At 49.1% G+C, this 16,857-nt stretch overlaps 1 protein-coding gene across 2 annotated transcripts in view; it reads left to right on the top strand.

The window, feature by feature from the left end:
- The window catches only part of Kank4 (KN motif and ankyrin repeat domains 4), a 96,098-nt gene extending 79,973 nt beyond the window's left edge, over positions 1-16,125 (top strand). For both annotated transcript variants that reach the window (XM_045149720.1, XM_045149719.1), the window contains one exon: positions 14,467-16,125. In XM_045149720.1, the coding sequence (XP_045005655.1) occupies positions 14,467-14,571 (105 nt within the window). In that variant the 3' untranslated portion in view covers positions 14,572-16,125. The remainder of the gene's footprint in view (positions 1-14,466) is intronic.
- The last annotated feature ends 732 nt before the right edge of the window (positions 16,126-16,857 follow it).

The following is a 16,857-nucleotide window of genomic DNA, read 5'->3' as shown; positions in this document are numbered from 1 at the left end:
GCCTTCAAGTAGGTGACCTGATCCTTTGAATGCTAATGTCTAGAATGGGTTACCTAAATGCTGTCATGTTCATAAGTCCATGTGTGACCTCTGGGAAAGACCTAGCTGTTGGTGAACAGCTAAAGCAAATTCCCAGCACAGCAGCTACTCAGCATTTGAGGCTATAGTCAGGGAGCCTTTCAGAAGAGGAGACTGGCCTGCAGGGGAGAAGCCAGCTGGCCACCAGACTTGATTCGGTCTGTGGTTCTCAGGTGTGGTGCCTTTGCCCTGTGTCTGGAGACTATTTGTCACAGCATTGGGGGTGCTTCTGGCATCCCACGAGCAGAGGCCAGGGACGCTGATGACAACTAAAGCCACAGGAAGAGAAGGAATTAAGAACTGCTTGGAAGGCTGGGCGTAGTGGCACAAACCTTTAATCTCAGCACTTAGGAGGCAGAGGCAGGAGGATCACCTTGAGTTCAAGGCCAGCCTGAGACTACATAGTGAATGCCAGGTCTGATCCCCCAACTGAGATCTCAGGCACTCCCTGTGCCAGCTGTAAGTTAGAACACATGAAGTCTCAGAGCCACAGGGCTCTCAGATAGAGTACAGAGACCAAAAAGTTCAAGAAACCATGAGCTCCACTGAAGAGGTTTCTTCAGGGCCTGCATGGTCTGTACGTAAGCCCTTGCATGGAGACTGAGGGAGGAGCATCTGAGGGGTAATCCCAATGTAGTGAGGCCCACTCAAGTGATGCTCTGGGTCCCCAGACTCCTGGACAAGGACAAGGAGTTCCTTGAAGCCACCACTGGGAAGTCATCTTTCAGAGTAGAATGAGACTTCTGGGTGGTGCAGCTGCTCTGGGGTCCTGATGCTCTGTAAGTAAGCCCCTATCCTGCAGCTGAGGGAGGAGCATCCGAGGAGTAATCTTGACACAGGGAGCCCCATCAAAGCAGCTGCCTTAGGGGCTCACTGTTCTTATAAATAAACCCTCTTCATGCTCTGTAAGTCACCCCCAGTAAACTTATTGGTTCACCCGGCTAGTATTAGTGCAGTTTTACTTTAGTGCACATTTACTTGTGTGTTTGCATCTCTCCAGGGGTTTCATGCAACAAAACCTTAACATCCCTCTGGTGACTTGAGTAACAGTGTCTCCAACAGGGTGAGAAATTTCAGGAGAGAAGTAGATTGTTCACCGGGGACCATCAAGTACCAAGGCATATACTTGGTGCTATCTGTTTACAGGAGATGTCCTGTTGAAATTTCATACCATTCCAGCAGTCAGTTACCTCTCTTTGGAGGCTCAGGTGTCCGCAGTATGGATCCTCTGAGGATTTCCTTAGACATCTGAGAGAATTCTTGTTTTAAATTGTTTCTTCTCATTGACAAAGTTCATCAGGATACAGAGCTCCTGGCATTTTCTGCAGGTTTAGAAGACAAGGCAGTGAAATAACTCCCTTTCTCTGGGGGGCCTACAGAGAGACAAGGACAGGGGTTGTAGCAAGCCCTGACCACCAACCACAAGGTTTTCCCAGGTAAGGGCTTATTTGGAAAGATAGTTCAAAGCATCCATCAAATAAGAAACTTTTGGATACACAGATTATGCCTCATTCGGGCTGGAGAGATGGCTTAGCAGTTAAGGTGCATGCCTGCAAAGCCAAAGGACCCTGTTGCAGTCCGGTTCGCATTGCTGGTAGAAATCACCTAACCAAGAGCAGCTTCTGGGAAAAAGAGTTTTATTTTGGCTTACAGGCTTGAGGGGAAGCTTCACGATGGCAGGGGAAAACGACGGCATGAGCAGAGGGGTGGACATCACCCCCTGGCCAACATAAGGTGGGACACAGCAACAGGAGGGTATGCCAAACACTGGCAAGGGGAAACTGGCTATAAAGCCCTTAAGCCTGCCCCCAATAATACACTCCCTCCAGGAGGCATTAATTCCCAAATATCCATCAGCTGGGAACCTAGCATTCAGAACACCTAAGTTTATGGGGGACACCTGAATCAAACCACCACATTCCGCCCCTGGCCCCCATAAACTGATATCCATACATGATGTAAAATACAATGCATTCAGTCTGACTTTAAAAGTCCCCATAGTTTTTATCAGTCACAATGATGTTCATACATCCCCATAGTTCAAGATCTTTTTAACTGAGCCATAATACCAAAATATAACCTCAAAAAACCCATAATGGCACAGAATAAATATTCACACTGCAATAGATGGCACTGGGCATAGCAAAGAAACATTCAACCAATACAAGATTTAAAACAACCAGGGCAAACATCAAACTCTGTAGCTTCAAGTCCAGCAACTCTAGCCAGTGACAAACTTCAAGTCCGATAATTCTAACCAGCAACAAGTCTCTGGCATTCCAATTCCGCCCCTCCAGCTAGGCTACTCACAGTCCTGGGAAACTTCATCGGGGCCAGCAGCTCCTCGGCAGCCATCTCATGGTCCCAGCATCTCCACTGGGTCTCCACTGCAAGCCACAGTTCAACCTCATGGCCCCATGGGGTCTCTATGCAGGCAACCAACAAACCTGCTTCACACTGCCCATGGCCATTTCCAAAACACAAGACCGTGTTGCAAACTCAATGACCCTCTTTCCAGCATTTCTTATACTCCACGATACCAGGTAGGTGCCAGTTTGTTAATCCAGGGGGGAATAAAGCAGACTTTGAAGAACAGGACACTCCTTGAGCACTCAGGCCCCTTCAAAAGAGTCGACATTCTTTTTGTTGCCCCAGCGCAGGTCAGCTAGCCCAGTCTCAAAGGTTGTAATCTCTCAGTTGCAGCTGAACGGGCAATAGTTCACCCAAAGATTTTTCTTTCTGTGCCATATTCCTCTGCACACACCAGTTCATTTCTACGCAAAACAACCCTGCACAACTTCTCAGGACATGGGCACAAGAGCAAGCTTCTCACACAAACTGCTAGCCCAGTCCAGGCAAAAGCTCTTTCTCACCCTCATAAGCCAAACCTCACAGTCCATAGTTCTTACTGCATTCAGGTCTTGGAGTTCAGACCAGAATAGTCCATTAAGCTGTACTTACAGCACTGCAAGACATCTCTTAGGCCAAGGTTTCAAATCCTTCCACATTCCTCTTGAAAATCAGCTCCAAAAGGCCGAAGCCACACAGTCAGGTGTCTAGCAACAATCCCACTCCTCGGTACCACTTTACTGTTGCAGTCCGGTTCGCATTGCTGGTAGAAATCACCTAACCAAGAGCAGCTTCTGGGAAAAAGAGTTTTATTTTGGCTTACAGGCTCAAGGGGAAGCTTCACGATGGCAGGGGAAAACGACGGCATGAGCAGAGGGGTGGACATCACCCCCTGGCCAACATAAGGTGGGACACAGCAACAGGAGGGTATGCCAAACACTGGCAAGGGGAAACTGGCTATAAAGCCCTTAAGCCTGCCCCCAACAATACACTCCCTCCAGGAGGCATTAATTCCCAAATATCCATCAGCTGGGAACCTAGCATTCAGAACACCTAAGTTTATGGGGGACACCTGAATCAAACCACCACAGACCCAGATTCAGTTCTCTAGGACCCACATAAGCCAGATGCATGAGGTGGCTGAAGGCCCTGACATACACATTCTCTCTCTCCATTCTCTCTCTCTCTCTCTGAAATAAAGTTTAAAAACTAAGATTATGCCTCACTCATCTTTGTCTTATATATAGTGGGTCCATAATGAGTTCTTGTCATATTGTAAGACACCTCCGCCCTAACAAACACACACACACACACACACACACACACACACACACACACACACACACACACGTTGCCCAAGCCCCATTATCTCTTCAGCTCACAGATAGGTCCTTATATGGCCTGCAGTGCTGCTGGTTAGGACCCACCCCAGGCCCATACCACTGCAGGAGCATGCTTCTAGGGCCTGGTCCTTCCTCCCCAAGGCACTGTAGAAGCATTTGCATTTTATGCGCTTGCTCTCCCTAGGTGGTCTCTCCTCTACTTCCCCTCCTCTCCCTGCAGCTTGAGGAGCCCTCAGATGGCAGCTGTCTTCTCCAGAGGGGCCCTTTCAGAAAATCCATGTCCTCTTGGACTGGCCCCACACACTTTTGGTAGTAACAGTCACCACACACTCTTCATTTTTACATAGCGCCCAGGACAACAAAAGCCAGTGTAGGAAAAAACCCCCACAGGGGGTCCCCACGCTCTGCCCGGATAAGGCGACACCCCAAATCACTCACTCACGAGAAGCGGTCTTGATGCAAACTGCAAGAGGATTTTATTCCAAGCGCGCTGGGGCCCACAGTCGTACACCGCACAGGGGTAGAGGACTGCAGAGCCCCGAATGCAGGAATGGGGTAGTTTTTATAGGGTTTCTAACAAAGCCTGTGCCTTAGACCAATCATTTTCTAATATTAGGAGCCCCGCAGGGTGTTAGCCAGTCAGTTGGTGCCACCCCATAGTTTCTAAGCCAATTAGTTTATGACCTTGGTGGTCAGCGTTTGCGCAGGTCCTTGGGTGGGAGTAGCAGAGTGTGGTATCAGTCTCCTGTGACCTTGGAGGTCAGCACTTGTGCAATTCCTTAGGTGGGGGGAACAGAGTATGGTATCAGCCTCCTATGACCTTGGTGGTCTGAGGCAGGCTGCTACAGCCTATGGTGCGAGTTACTAAGGCTTACAGTGTGGGCTATTAAGGCTTATGGTGCAGGCTATTTACAGAAACCAAATAAGTGGTTCACTTCATTACTCATTTCCCATCCTTGAGGGCTATCTCATGCCCTTTTACCTAGTTTTATATTAGGAGTGGGCTCTGATAAAATGAGAAGAGGGATTCTTTACTTGCTTCTGACAGAGAGTAAAACCTGGAGTTTGAGGTATGCAGGTGGCCTGCTTAAGCTCCCTTTGGAGCGTGATAGTATTTCTGAGCTTCTGAATTCTTGGGCCTTTCATTTCCCACTTTTTCTCTTGTCAATAGTTCTAATCCTAGAACTTAGAAAGACTAGACATAATCTTCCTCTCTGCTGCCTTGAAGGCCCTTATATTGTTGTCTAAGTACCATGATCTGGACCGCACTCACTCGTTCTCTAACAAAAGTAAAAATCTTATTAAGTATGCAAGGCCCAACTGAAAGCATCAGGAGCAAAACCATTAGGGGTCCCATCAGGGTGGAAAGCAGAGTAGTTATCCAGGAGGACTTGTTAAACCATCCCTCAAACCATCCTTGGTTAGTTTCCCTCTCCCTTTGACGCTTTTTTAGTCTTTCCCTGAGCTTGCTCATGGAGTCTCTGATAGCTCCTGAGTGATCTACACAAAAGTAATATTTTTTTTTAAGGCTGCACATAATCCGCCTTCTTTTAGGAACAGTAAGTCTAATCCCCTCCAGTTTTGTAAGACCACTTTAGATAAGGAGGTCAGGGACTCCTTTAGATTACTAACAGATTTCTCTAAAGCTTGGAGATCCTCATTTATGACAGCATGTAGTTCACCAAGCCCTCTTTCTAATTGTTGTGGTCCCGTGACCAGGGCTGTGGTCCCCGTCCCCACACCGGCAGCTATCCCTAAGCCAAGTATGACTGCTAGGGTAAGGGTTACAGGCTCCCTTTTGGATCGGGTGGGATGGTAGTCATATTCATCGATGACTACTTCCTCAGGATGGTAGTAAACCCGGGGGACAAGCTGGACCATTATACAGAAATTTTTGGATGGGTTAAAAAACTGAAGTAGAAACACAGGGAGTCAGCCCAGTATCATATGCCCACCACCTGTTATACCCTGGCACTAAATATTGGTTGTCTGAAGTCTGTCTATAGGTCAGAGTAACATTACAAAGGTGTTGGTGGGATGGGGGGGCCTTTTTTTATATATGTCCCCCTTCCTGAGACCTCAGGGATAGTCAACTTGTTTTTGGTCCCCCATGAACACCGGCTATCATGTTCTTTAGTTATATTAAACTCTCCCATAGTCGCCATCCCCTCATAGTAGGGTGGTCCTGAGGATAAACAAAGCCAGCAAGTAGAGGTAATGTTGGGGTTGGCGGCGTTTATGGCGAGGAAGGCCCCTTGGATTAGGCTAAAGAGCCTCTGTCCTGTCCCGTGTGGGGCTTCCGAGAGTGGGCTAGTCAAAGGGGTTCTAGCAGTTATTATGTGATGGGTCTTAGTTGCCACTGTGGGTGGGAGCTTGGGTAATGTCATTTTAGGGGGTCCCTGTTTTACCAAAACTTTATTAGGTCCTACTGGTCTTGGGGTGGGAGGCTCTATCTTAAGTTGCATAGTAAAGGTTAGGCCCGTATCCCATCCTGTCATATAAAACCTGAGTCCCCAAGTTTTTCCTTTTATCCAATCTCGGGACGCTCGACCTTGGGGGGTGAAAGAGATGCTGAGAGGAACTGCTTGTTTCCCATCTAATCCTTCCTGCACAGTAATCAGGTCCCAGGAGGAAGCTGGGTGCCAGTAGGTATTGCCTGTAGTTTCACAACCCCAGTGTTTACAGTAGAACTCTTTTGTCCCTCCATAACTTCGTTTAGAAGTTCGGGGGCAGACATAAAATGGGGTATGCTGCATCTTACGTTGGGTTGGCCCAGAGCTGCACCCCGGGTTGTCTGCCATATATTGACCTTGGGAGATGACCCCTTGTGTGAGTGCCTGCTTTGCCACATGAGAGTGGACTTCTCTAGAGACCTTCTCTGGGGTGAGCTCTGGGATATCCCAAAATTTTATCCCGGCTACCAGGGCACACATGTCTGGGGTCAGGACAGGCCATCAAGTCCAGGGGGGCGCTTCCCTAGTTGTAGTCTATATTATATCCCCCATTTGAGAAAGCACTTGTCAAGTCAACTTTTGGGGGGCATGGGGATTGGAGGCATCACCTAGCTGGAGAAGGAGAAGCCACACGGCGAAGCCTGAGTTTAAGGGGATTGTCTGTCCTCTCGGCTTGCCATTTGGGGCCCGGTGGCGGAGCAGGCTTGACGTGAGATGCATGGATCCAGGCGGGTATTCCTTTAACTTTTACGGCCGTTGGAGTAGTCAGTAGGACGAGGTAGGGGCCCTTCCACCGAGTCTCAAGGTTTCCTGCGCGGTGACGTCTGACAAAGACCGAATCTCCCACCTGGAAGCGATGTGGGACCTGTAAGTCTCCTTCTCCTGAGTAAGCCTCCCGGAGTCGCTTCCACGCTCGTTGTCTCACCCATTCGAGCGCCTTGAGCCTGGGCAACAAAGGCTGGACCGTTGTCTGATCCTATTACCTTGGGTATCCCAATTCTTGGGAAAATTTCTTCCAGTATTTTCTTAGCCATCACGGTTGAGGTTTCTTTCTTGGTAGGATAAGCTTCTACCCATCCTGAAAAAGTGTCTACAAAAACTAGTAAATACTTATTACCATACTTAGCTGGTTTTACCTCAGTCAAGTCCACTTCCCAGTGAGCACCTGGGCTGTCTCCCCTTAGCCTCTTCCCAGGAGGCATTCTTGAGGGATTAGTATTGACCATCTGGCAAGGTACACAATGCTTGACTACTAAGTCAGCTATCTCTGGCAACCTCAGAATATGGTAAGGAGACGTCTGTAGCAGTTTTTGTAGATGTTTGGCTCCCAGATGGGTCAGGCGGTGTATTTGTTGAACGTACTCTAGTCCCTTTGCTTGAGGTAGAATCTCTTTTCCCTCTGGGGTAAAACAGGCCCCCTCTGGAGTTTCAGAGAACTGGCCCAACTTTCTGACTTCTTGCCAGTCACTTGGGGTATATCGTTGCTCACTTTTTTGGTTCTTTGGTTTCTTAATTATGGGCAGAAGGTTGACCCCCTGGGCAGCCTGCTTGGCCACTTGGTCAGCCATCTGGTTTCCTTTTGAGATAAAATCTTTGGCTTTTTGGTGGCCAGGGCAATGCATAATGGCCAGTCTTTTGGGTAGATGTAGGGCTTCTAGCAAACTTAGAATTTCTTCTTTGTTTTTAATTTCTTTCCCTGCTGAGGTAAGTAGCCCTCTCTGTTTGTAGATGGCCCCGTGTATGTGTGCAGTAGCAAAAGCATACCTGCTGTCCGTGTAGATGTTCATAGACTTTCCTTCAGCTAGTCGTAAGGCCTGTGTGAGGGCCATGAGCTCAGCTTTTTGTGCTGAAGTTCCTTCTGGCAGACTGCTGGCCCAGACTGTTTGTGTTCCGTCTACTATCGCCGCCCCAGCCATCCTCTTACCTTCTACAATGTAATTGTTTCCATCTGTGAACCAGGTTAATGTTCCTCTGGTCAGTGGGACATCTGTAAGATTCTTTCGGATCCCAGTTACCTCAATCAGCAGTTGATGACAGTCATGAGTCACTGTCTCATCAGTTTCTTCAGGCAGAAGGGTAGCAGGGTTGAGGATGGCAGGAGAGGCAAACGTTATCCTGTCAGTGAGGAGCAGGCTCTACCGGGGATGAGTATAATCGATACTCATCATCTAGCTGGAGGGTCAACACGGTGATGGGTCGACCTCCAGCAGACACTTCTGGTTTTTCTGATTTGAAAGAAATTTGAACACCCATCTTGGTTAATAAGTCCCTTCCAAGGAGGGGCACTGGACATTCAGGAATGACTAAGAATGAGTGGGTTACCCGTCCCACTCCCAGGTCAACGGTTCTTCGGGTAGTCCATGAATATTGCCGTTGTCCAGTAGCACCCAGAACCCAGGATTTTTTATCTTTTAGCCCTCCCATTGGTTCCAAAAGCACTGAATGTTCAGCGCCAGTGTCCACGAGAAATCTGACTGGCTTCCCCTCCACCTTCAGAGTTACCCTGGGCTCGGGGAGGGGCTCCGAGCCCCGTCCTCCCTAGATTTCATCTTCTCCAAGGGTTAGGACCCTAGGTCTTTTGCTGTTCTTCTTAGGGCAGTCTCTTGCCCAGTGTCCTTTCTCCTTGCAATAGGCACATTGATCTCTATCAAGTTGGGTCCTGTTGCCCAGGTTCCCTATCTGCCTAGGGCCTGTTCTAAACTTGTGAAAATTTCTCTTCCTTTTTCCTTTTTCTCTACCACTGTCCCTTTCTTTTTTCTCTTTCTCATGTCTCTCTTTACGTTCTTCTCTCTCTCTTTCTCTCCTTTGCTCCTTTTTCTCTTCTGTCTCCCTTTTGTAATATACCTTTTCTGCCTCTTTTACTAAATCACGTAGCTCAACTTCCTGTAATCCCTCCAATCTCTGAAGTTTCCTTCTGATATCAGGAGCTGACTGTCCTATGAAAGCTAATGTTACTGAGCCTTTTTGAATCTCAGAGGTGGGGTCAAAGGGTGTGAACCTCCTAAATGCTTCCATGAGCCTCTCAAGAAACATTGAGGGAGACTCCGTTGGCCCCTGCATCATCTCTCTTACCTTGGCCAAATTGGTGGGCCTTCTGGAGGCACCTTGGAGACCCGCCACCAGAGCCTGGCGATAGATTTTTAAGCTCTCCCTACCTTCAGCCGTATTGTGGTCCCAAACAGGGCGAGTCAGAGGGAACCCCATGTCTATCTCATGTTGTAGCTGCGTGGGTCGCCCATCGGCCCCAGGGACATTTTTTTTTTTTCTGGCCTCTATTAAAATTCTCTCTCGTTCCTCGGTTGTGAAGAGAGTCTGCAACAGCTGTTGGCAATCATCCCAGGTGGGCTGATGAGAAAACATAAGAGATTCCATCAGCCTCGTGAGGCGTTGGGGTTCCTCTGAAAAAAGGGGGATGGTTAGCTTTCCAGTTATAAAGATCTGCAGAGGAAAAAGGCCAATATTGGAGGGGTTGTAGTTGGCCCCCCAGCATGGGAGGATCTGCCTCGTGTAGCGGCAGTGTTACAATTCCATTTGTTCCCTCCAGGGTAGCATCTCTCCGGCTCTGCGTCCTTGCAGTTGGCCCTCCCATTTCTAGGAGCTCGGGAGGGGCAGGCTGAGTCTCCGGCTAAGCCCGGACAAGCTTGGGGGTGGAGGCTCTGGGAGGAAGGGGGGCGGAGCAGTCACGCCGGAGTGTGGAGCTTCGGGAGGGGCGAGAGGCGGAGGCATGGGAGGGGCAAGAGGCGGAGGTGTGGGAAGGGTGGAGGGCGGAACTTCGGGAGGGGCGAGGGGCGGAGCAGTCACGCCAGAGCGTGGAGCTTCGGGAGGGGCGAGAGGCGGAGGCATGGGAGGGGCAAGAGGCGGAGGTGTGGGAAGGGTGGAGGGCGGAACTTCGGGAGGGGTGAGGGGCGGAGCAGTCACGCCAGAGCGTGGAGCTTCGGGAGGGGCGAGGGGCGGAGCAGTCACGCCAGAGCGTGGAGCTTCGGGAGGGGCGAGGGGCGGAGCAGTCACGCCAGAGCGTGGAGCTTCGGGAGGGGCGAGAAGCCCTCTCTCAGCTCCCGGGACTAGATAAGGGGGGGGAGGGGCAGGCTGAGTCTCCGGCCAAGCCGGAGGAGGTTCCTCGATCTCAGGGTAGATGCGATGGGGAGGAGAGGGTTTTTTTTTTTTTTTTTTTCATTTTGCATTCTCAAGACTCAGGACTCTGGAGCTTGAGTTCCTGGGTTTATTCAGCCACGGCCTGACCCACGGCGGGGGGTTGTCCATCAAATCCTTCCAGGTGAGGATATAAGCCTCTTGGTTGGGACGGGAGCCTGGTCCACTCTGAAAAAAAAATATCTTTAACGGCCAGAATAGTCTCAGAATTAAAGGTTCCTTCTGGTGGCCATCCGACCTCATAAGTTGGCCACTCAGAGGCACAAAACGTTTGCCAGGGTCTCCTTCTAACCTCAACTGACAAATTATGGGCCCTAGTTTTAACTTCAGTCCAGTGGTCAAGAGTCAAGCTAAGGGGCGTCGTCACCGTCTGTCCCATCTTAGAACTATAGACAAAGACACAAAGAACAACAACAACAACACACACAACTGAGACCAACAAATCCAGATACCAGCGACCCGTCCGCGTCTTCCACAAGCAGGCAAAAGAATCGGACGGCCGCGGAGGAGGAAGCCTCCGCTCTAATAACAGCACCCGGTCTTCTGACTGGGTATAAGAGACTGCCAGGCGTCCCTGGGTCTCCTCACCTCCCAGGGCGTCCCCCAGGGTGGCAGCCTGTGATCCTCCTAGCACGTCTGCTGATCACGGTCCTCTGGTCCTTTACGGCCCTAGAGGACGGCTGCAAATCAGACTGAGCCAAAAGCGCGCGCGTCCCAGAAACCAGAGGCTCAGAACACAAACACCGGCCGGCACAAAGCGCGCGTCCCATAAACCAGATACTCAGAACACAAACACCGGCCGGCACACACTCACTCCAGAAGGGGCCCCCTTACCTCCAAGTCGGTTCTCGGGTGTGTGTGGGGGCCTTCACATCCCGGACGAGCCCCCAATGTAGGAAAAAACCCCCACAGGGGGTCCCCACGCTCTGCCCGGATAAGGCGACACCCCAAATCACTCACTCACGAGAAGCGGTCTTGATGCAAACTGCAAGAGGATTTTATTCCAAGCGCGCTGGGGCCCACAGTCGTACACCGCACAGGGGTAGAGGACTGCAGAGCCCCGAATGCAGGAATGGGGTAGTTTTTATAGGGTTTCTAACAAAGCCTGTGCCTTAGACCAATCATTTTCTAATATTAGGAGCCCCGCAGGGTGTTAGCCAGTCAGTTGGTGCCACCCCATAGTTTCTAAGCCAATTAGTTTATGACCTTGGTGGTCAGCGTTTGCGCAGGTCCTTGGGTGGGAGTAGCAGAGTGTGGTATCAGTCTCCTGTGACCTTGGAGGTCAGCACTTGTGCAATTCCTTAGGTGGGGGGAACAGAGTATGGTATCAGCCTCCTATGACCTTGGTGGTCTGAGGCAGGCTGCTACAGCCTATGGTGCGAGTTACTAAGGCTTACAGTGTGGGCTATTAAGGCTTATGGTGCAGGCTATTTACAGAAACCAAATAAGTGGTTCACTTCATTACTCATTTCCCATCCTTGAGGGCTATCTCATGCCCTTTTACCTAGTTTTATATTAGGAGTGGGCTCTGATAAAATGAGAAGAGGGATTCTTTACTTGCTTCTGACAGAGAGTAAAACCTGGAGTTTGAGGTATGCAGGTGGCCTGCTTAAGCTCCCTTTGGAGCGTGATAGTATTTCTGAGCTTCTGAATTCTTGGGCCTTTCACCAGCAAGGAACACAGCCCTGCCTCTCCCCCAGCAGGCGCCACAGGACTCCCTGCTTTTAAATGGCTTGGTTTGGGTTCTTCATCAACTTGACCTTAGCACTATTTTGTATTGTCTGCACAGTCCACCTTTCAACAGCACTGAAAGCTACACAAGGTCAGGCAGAGCCAGACGCTGGGATGCAACCTGGACAGGCTATACTGGCACCTGAGCTCTCAGAATCTAGAATTTATCGTGTAACCTCAGATTCAGTCCCCAAAGAAAATTCCAGGGAGGGCTACACAGCAAGTTCAAGGCTAGCATGGGGCATGTAACAAGTCACAGCCTCCACAAAAGAAAAAAGATGGGGGAAGTCTAAGGAGCCATGAAGTCAATTTGAGGAAAGAACATTGTATGTTTTGTGGCGAAACCAACATGCCATCTTCTGGGTCCCTCTGAAATGCCACTTCATTCCTGTCTGTTCCATATCTCCCAACAGGCACCTCACATGCCTGCAATGGGTCTCCTTCCTGTTGAGCTCCCTCTGTCCTCCAGCTCCCCGCTTTTCACCTCACCCTAGTCATTCTACCCTGTGGAGCCTCAGCCACAGCTGGCTCCCATCCTGGTGCAGAGGGCCAGGCCCCAAGAATGTGAAGCTGAGTGTGAACACTTCCCACCTGCTTCTGTGAAAGAGCCTCCATGCTGCAGGAAGTGATTCTCCCGATATACAGAAGAGACAGCAGTGGGAAGTGGGGGGCCTACCCTTTCCAACCATTCATGCTCTGCAACAAGATGTATAAACAGCAACACGAGGTCAGTAAAAGAGTGTAGATACCTCAGGTGAGGTTTTACCAAGTAAATCACCAAAAAGGAAAAAAATGTATAGAGTTCAGGATTCTGGTTGTGGGAATGGGTCCGCTCATAGTCTGGCTGTCCTGTTGGGGCTCAGCATCTTCAGCACCAGCCCCATGGGCCTTTCCCTCATCTCTGCATACATAGCCAGCAGCTTTGTTGCAGTCAGGTTCAGCATTGCTGGTAGAAATCACCCAACCAACAGCAGCTTGTGGGAAAAAGAGATTTATTTTGGCTTACAGGCTCGAGGGGAAGCTCCACGATGGCAGGGGAAAACAATGGCATGAGCAGAGGGTGGACATCACCCCCTGGCCAACATAAGGTGGATCACAGCAACAGGAGAGTGTGCCAACACTGGCTTGAGGAAACTGGATATGACACCCCTAAGCCCGCCCCCAATAATACACTCCCTCCAGGAAACATTAACTCCCAAATCTCCATCAGCGGGGACCTCGCATTCAGAACACCTAAGTTTATGGAGGACCCCTGAATCAAACCACCACAAGCCTGGAGAGAGCTCTCTGCAGGACCGCAGCTCCCTCCCTGCAAGCCAGCCGCTCAGTGGGAAAAGTGCTGCCACCTCATGGCGAGTCAAGGGGTATCAATGCAAGTATCGCATGCTGTGAGCGCAGTTCCACTCCCAAGGAAATAATTTAAAATGGGAAAATACATTTTGCAGTAAGTTTATGATGGTGGAGGCTTGGAAACAACATGGTGTTCAATAGGAGGGAGATTGTTAATGCATGATGACATATTTTAACAGCCCAAAGGGAACCTATGAGCCATGAAGACTGGAACAACTGAGAGGTTTTCTAGCATAAATGCAGTCAAGACCCATCCATTCTTCCATTCGTGCTTTATGTTTTATTTATTTGATAGAGAGAAGGGCAGAGAGAGAGAGAATGGGCACGCCAGGGCCTCCAACCGCTGCAAACAAACTCCAGACGCATGCGCCCCCTTGTGTTTCTGGCTTTATGTGGGTACTGAAGAACTGAACCTAGGTTCTTAGGCTTCGCAGGCAAACGCCTTAATCTCTAAGCCATCTTCACCAGCCCTCAATTCCTTTTTAAAATCAACAGCAAACTTGTCCAGATACACCAGAACGATGTTTTCACTTTGATCTGTGGGATGGAATAGGGAAGGCTATTGCTGTTTTTCCTTTTTGTTTGTTTTTTGTTTTTCGAGGTAGAGTCTCACTCTAGCCCAGGCTGATCTGGAATTCATTCTGTAGTCTCAGGGTGGCCCTGAACTCACGGCAATACTCCTACTTCTACCTCCCAAGTGTTGGGATTAAAGGCGTGCACCACCATGCCCGGCTCCTGTTTGGTTTTTTTTTTTGTTTGTTTGTTTGTTTGTTTTCTTCAAGCTTTGAAAGTATGTAACTTTCATAGGTAACTCCTTGTATGTTTCCCAGAAGTGAGGGCGTTTCTGTTTGTGTCTTGCCACCTCCGTTTCTCATGATCCCCATGCCATTTGAATCAAGTCCCCTCCTGGAGTCTCTGGCTTGGAATGTCCTCTGCGTGACCCCCACTCCTCTTCCCTCGGGACCAGAGGCAGGAAGGCTGAAATTCATTCTCTTTTTCTTTCTCCCCTACAGGCTGGCCGCACAGCTTTGTCCACGGTTCTGAACTCACCCACCCACATGGAAATTGCAGGGCTTCTTCGGGCCCACGCGGAGCAGGGCAGGCCCCTGGGGCACTAGGGGAACAAAGGCGGCTTCTCTGGATACTCCCTCCTTCTTGGGGAGGGCAGGGGTCATAGCCAAAGGGCTGCTCCTAAGAAAAGAAACTATGTCAGATATGCGCATACATTCCTGCTGTGCCATTCTGCTCATTAGGATGCTTGGTAGATTTTGCCTTAGGACAAGCCCCCTAACTACACGGGCTGCAGAGCAGGGTGCAGTGGGGCAGTCGGAACACCCAACACATCCTCAACCTTGAGTCCCTGAGAGTTCGCGGCACTGTGTAGGAGTAGTTAGTTGGGCAGGGGCTCATGTGCACAGTAGAAAAGCAATACTTTTCCCATGGAGTTTTAAAGTGCGCCATCTTTTTGCTTTCATGAAGTATGTACATATATGTCCCGTTGGATATGCATGTCTAGAGAAAGGGAGAGAAAATCTAAAATTGAACGAGGTAGCAAAAAGCACATTGGTGTCAACACCGAGTATAGTCATGACACTTCTGAGCTATACAGTGACTCTGTTGTGCTCCATGGAAGTTGGAACTAAACAGGAAATCCACCATGCATCACCACACATCATTGGAAAAATAGAGTCCAGTTGGTTTCAGTTAGTTTAAGCAGAGTCCAGTTATTTCAGCTGTCTCCAACTATGAAAGAAACAAATGAATCAGCAGGCTTCTCCCTGGGGATGATGACGGTCCTTAGAGGACACCCTCTTACCCAGAGCTGGAACCGTAGGGTTCCTATGAGGAAGCACCTGCTCTGAGATGTTTCAGGCCCCTGAGTGCATGCTATTGAGCTTGGGCTGCTACTGCGGCCAGAGTCCTCCCTGGATGGCTATCTCTCTCTAGGGACAGTTCTCCTCAAGCTTCCTATTCTCTAGGGCCTGCACATGATGCATAGTTCATATTTATAACACCCAAGCTGTTCTATGAATTTGTTCTTAAAGTGTCTTATGCAAAAAGTCCTCCTTATATAAAAAGGAGGTGAGCCTCACACTGAAAACCCAAAGGCAAGAGTTCCATTTGGGCTGGAATACCTGTCTGCTTGGTACCCACTGGTTGAGTCACAGAACCTTCATGGGCACCAGCTCATCATCTCCAAAAGCAGAAGTGATCATAAGCCTACCTCCTGCTGATGGACGCTTGAAGATCCAGCTTAAAGGATGTCTTCAGAACTGCTGAAGCAAACTTGTGTCCACTGCTGTGGTTCCTAAGAGATGCCCAAAGTCTCAGCAAGGGAGCATTGCTGTCTGTGGACACTGCATAGGCATGGAAAAATGGAGCAAAGGATGAGCAAAAATGTTCTTTAAGTGGGATTATTTCGACATTAAAACATGTTGTAAAAGCAAAAACCTACATTAATAAACGTGCTAGCCCAATGCTTTGCAAACAACTCCAGCCCCCTAGGGATCTTGTTGTCTCACAGTACATCTGGAATAAGGCCCAAGATTCTGTTTCTAACCAGTTCCCAGAGAATGCTGATGCTGTTGGGCCACAACCCCTCTCTCAGTAGCAAGGCTCTGGCTTGTTCTTATTCTTTATAAATTAAAATACACCTGTTGATTTGTCTCAAATTCTCTTTTCATTTCTTTGCTTTTGGTTCTTGGGAATTTGTAGTGCAGGTCTCTGTTGGCCAATTTTTAAAAATTTATTTATTTATTTATTTGCAAGCAGAGAGAGAGAGAAGACAGATTGAATGGGCAGTCTCCAGCCACTACAAACTCCATATGCATCTGCCACCTTGTGGATTTACATGGGCACAAGGAATTGAATTTGGGTTATTAAGCTTTGTAGGTAAGTTCCTTATGTGCTAAGCCATCTCTCTGGCCCCCAATTTTTTTGTTTGTTTTTCTTTTTAATTTTTCAAGGTAGGGTCTCACTCTAGCTCAGGCTGACCTGGAATTCACTGTGTAGTCTCAGGATGGCCTCAAACTCACAGTGATCCTATCTCTGCTTCCCACTTGCAGGGATTAAAGACATGTACCACCACACCAGGCTCAGCCCCCAATTTTTAAAAATAATTACTTACTTATTTTCAAGCAGAGATAAACAGATAGAAGAGAGACAGAGAGAATGGACACACCAGGGCCTCCAGCCACTGCAAACCAACTCCAAATATATGTGCCACTTTGCATCTGGCTTTACTTGGGTACTGGGGAATCAAACCCAGGTCATTAGGCTTTCCAGGCAAGTTCTTTAACCACTGAGCCATCTCTCCAATCCCAATTATCCAATTTTTAAATCATGTGTGTGTGTGTACATGTGTGTACACACCAGGACCTCTTGCTGCAGCAAATGAACACCAG

This window comes from Jaculus jaculus, chromosome 5, assembly GCF_020740685.1.
Source record: "Jaculus jaculus isolate mJacJac1 chromosome 5, mJacJac1.mat.Y.cur, whole genome shotgun sequence".
In the NCBI taxonomy this organism is placed as follows: Eukaryota; Metazoa; Chordata; class Mammalia; order Rodentia; family Dipodidae; genus Jaculus; species Jaculus jaculus.
This window is presented reverse-complemented; position numbering and strand designations above follow the sequence as displayed.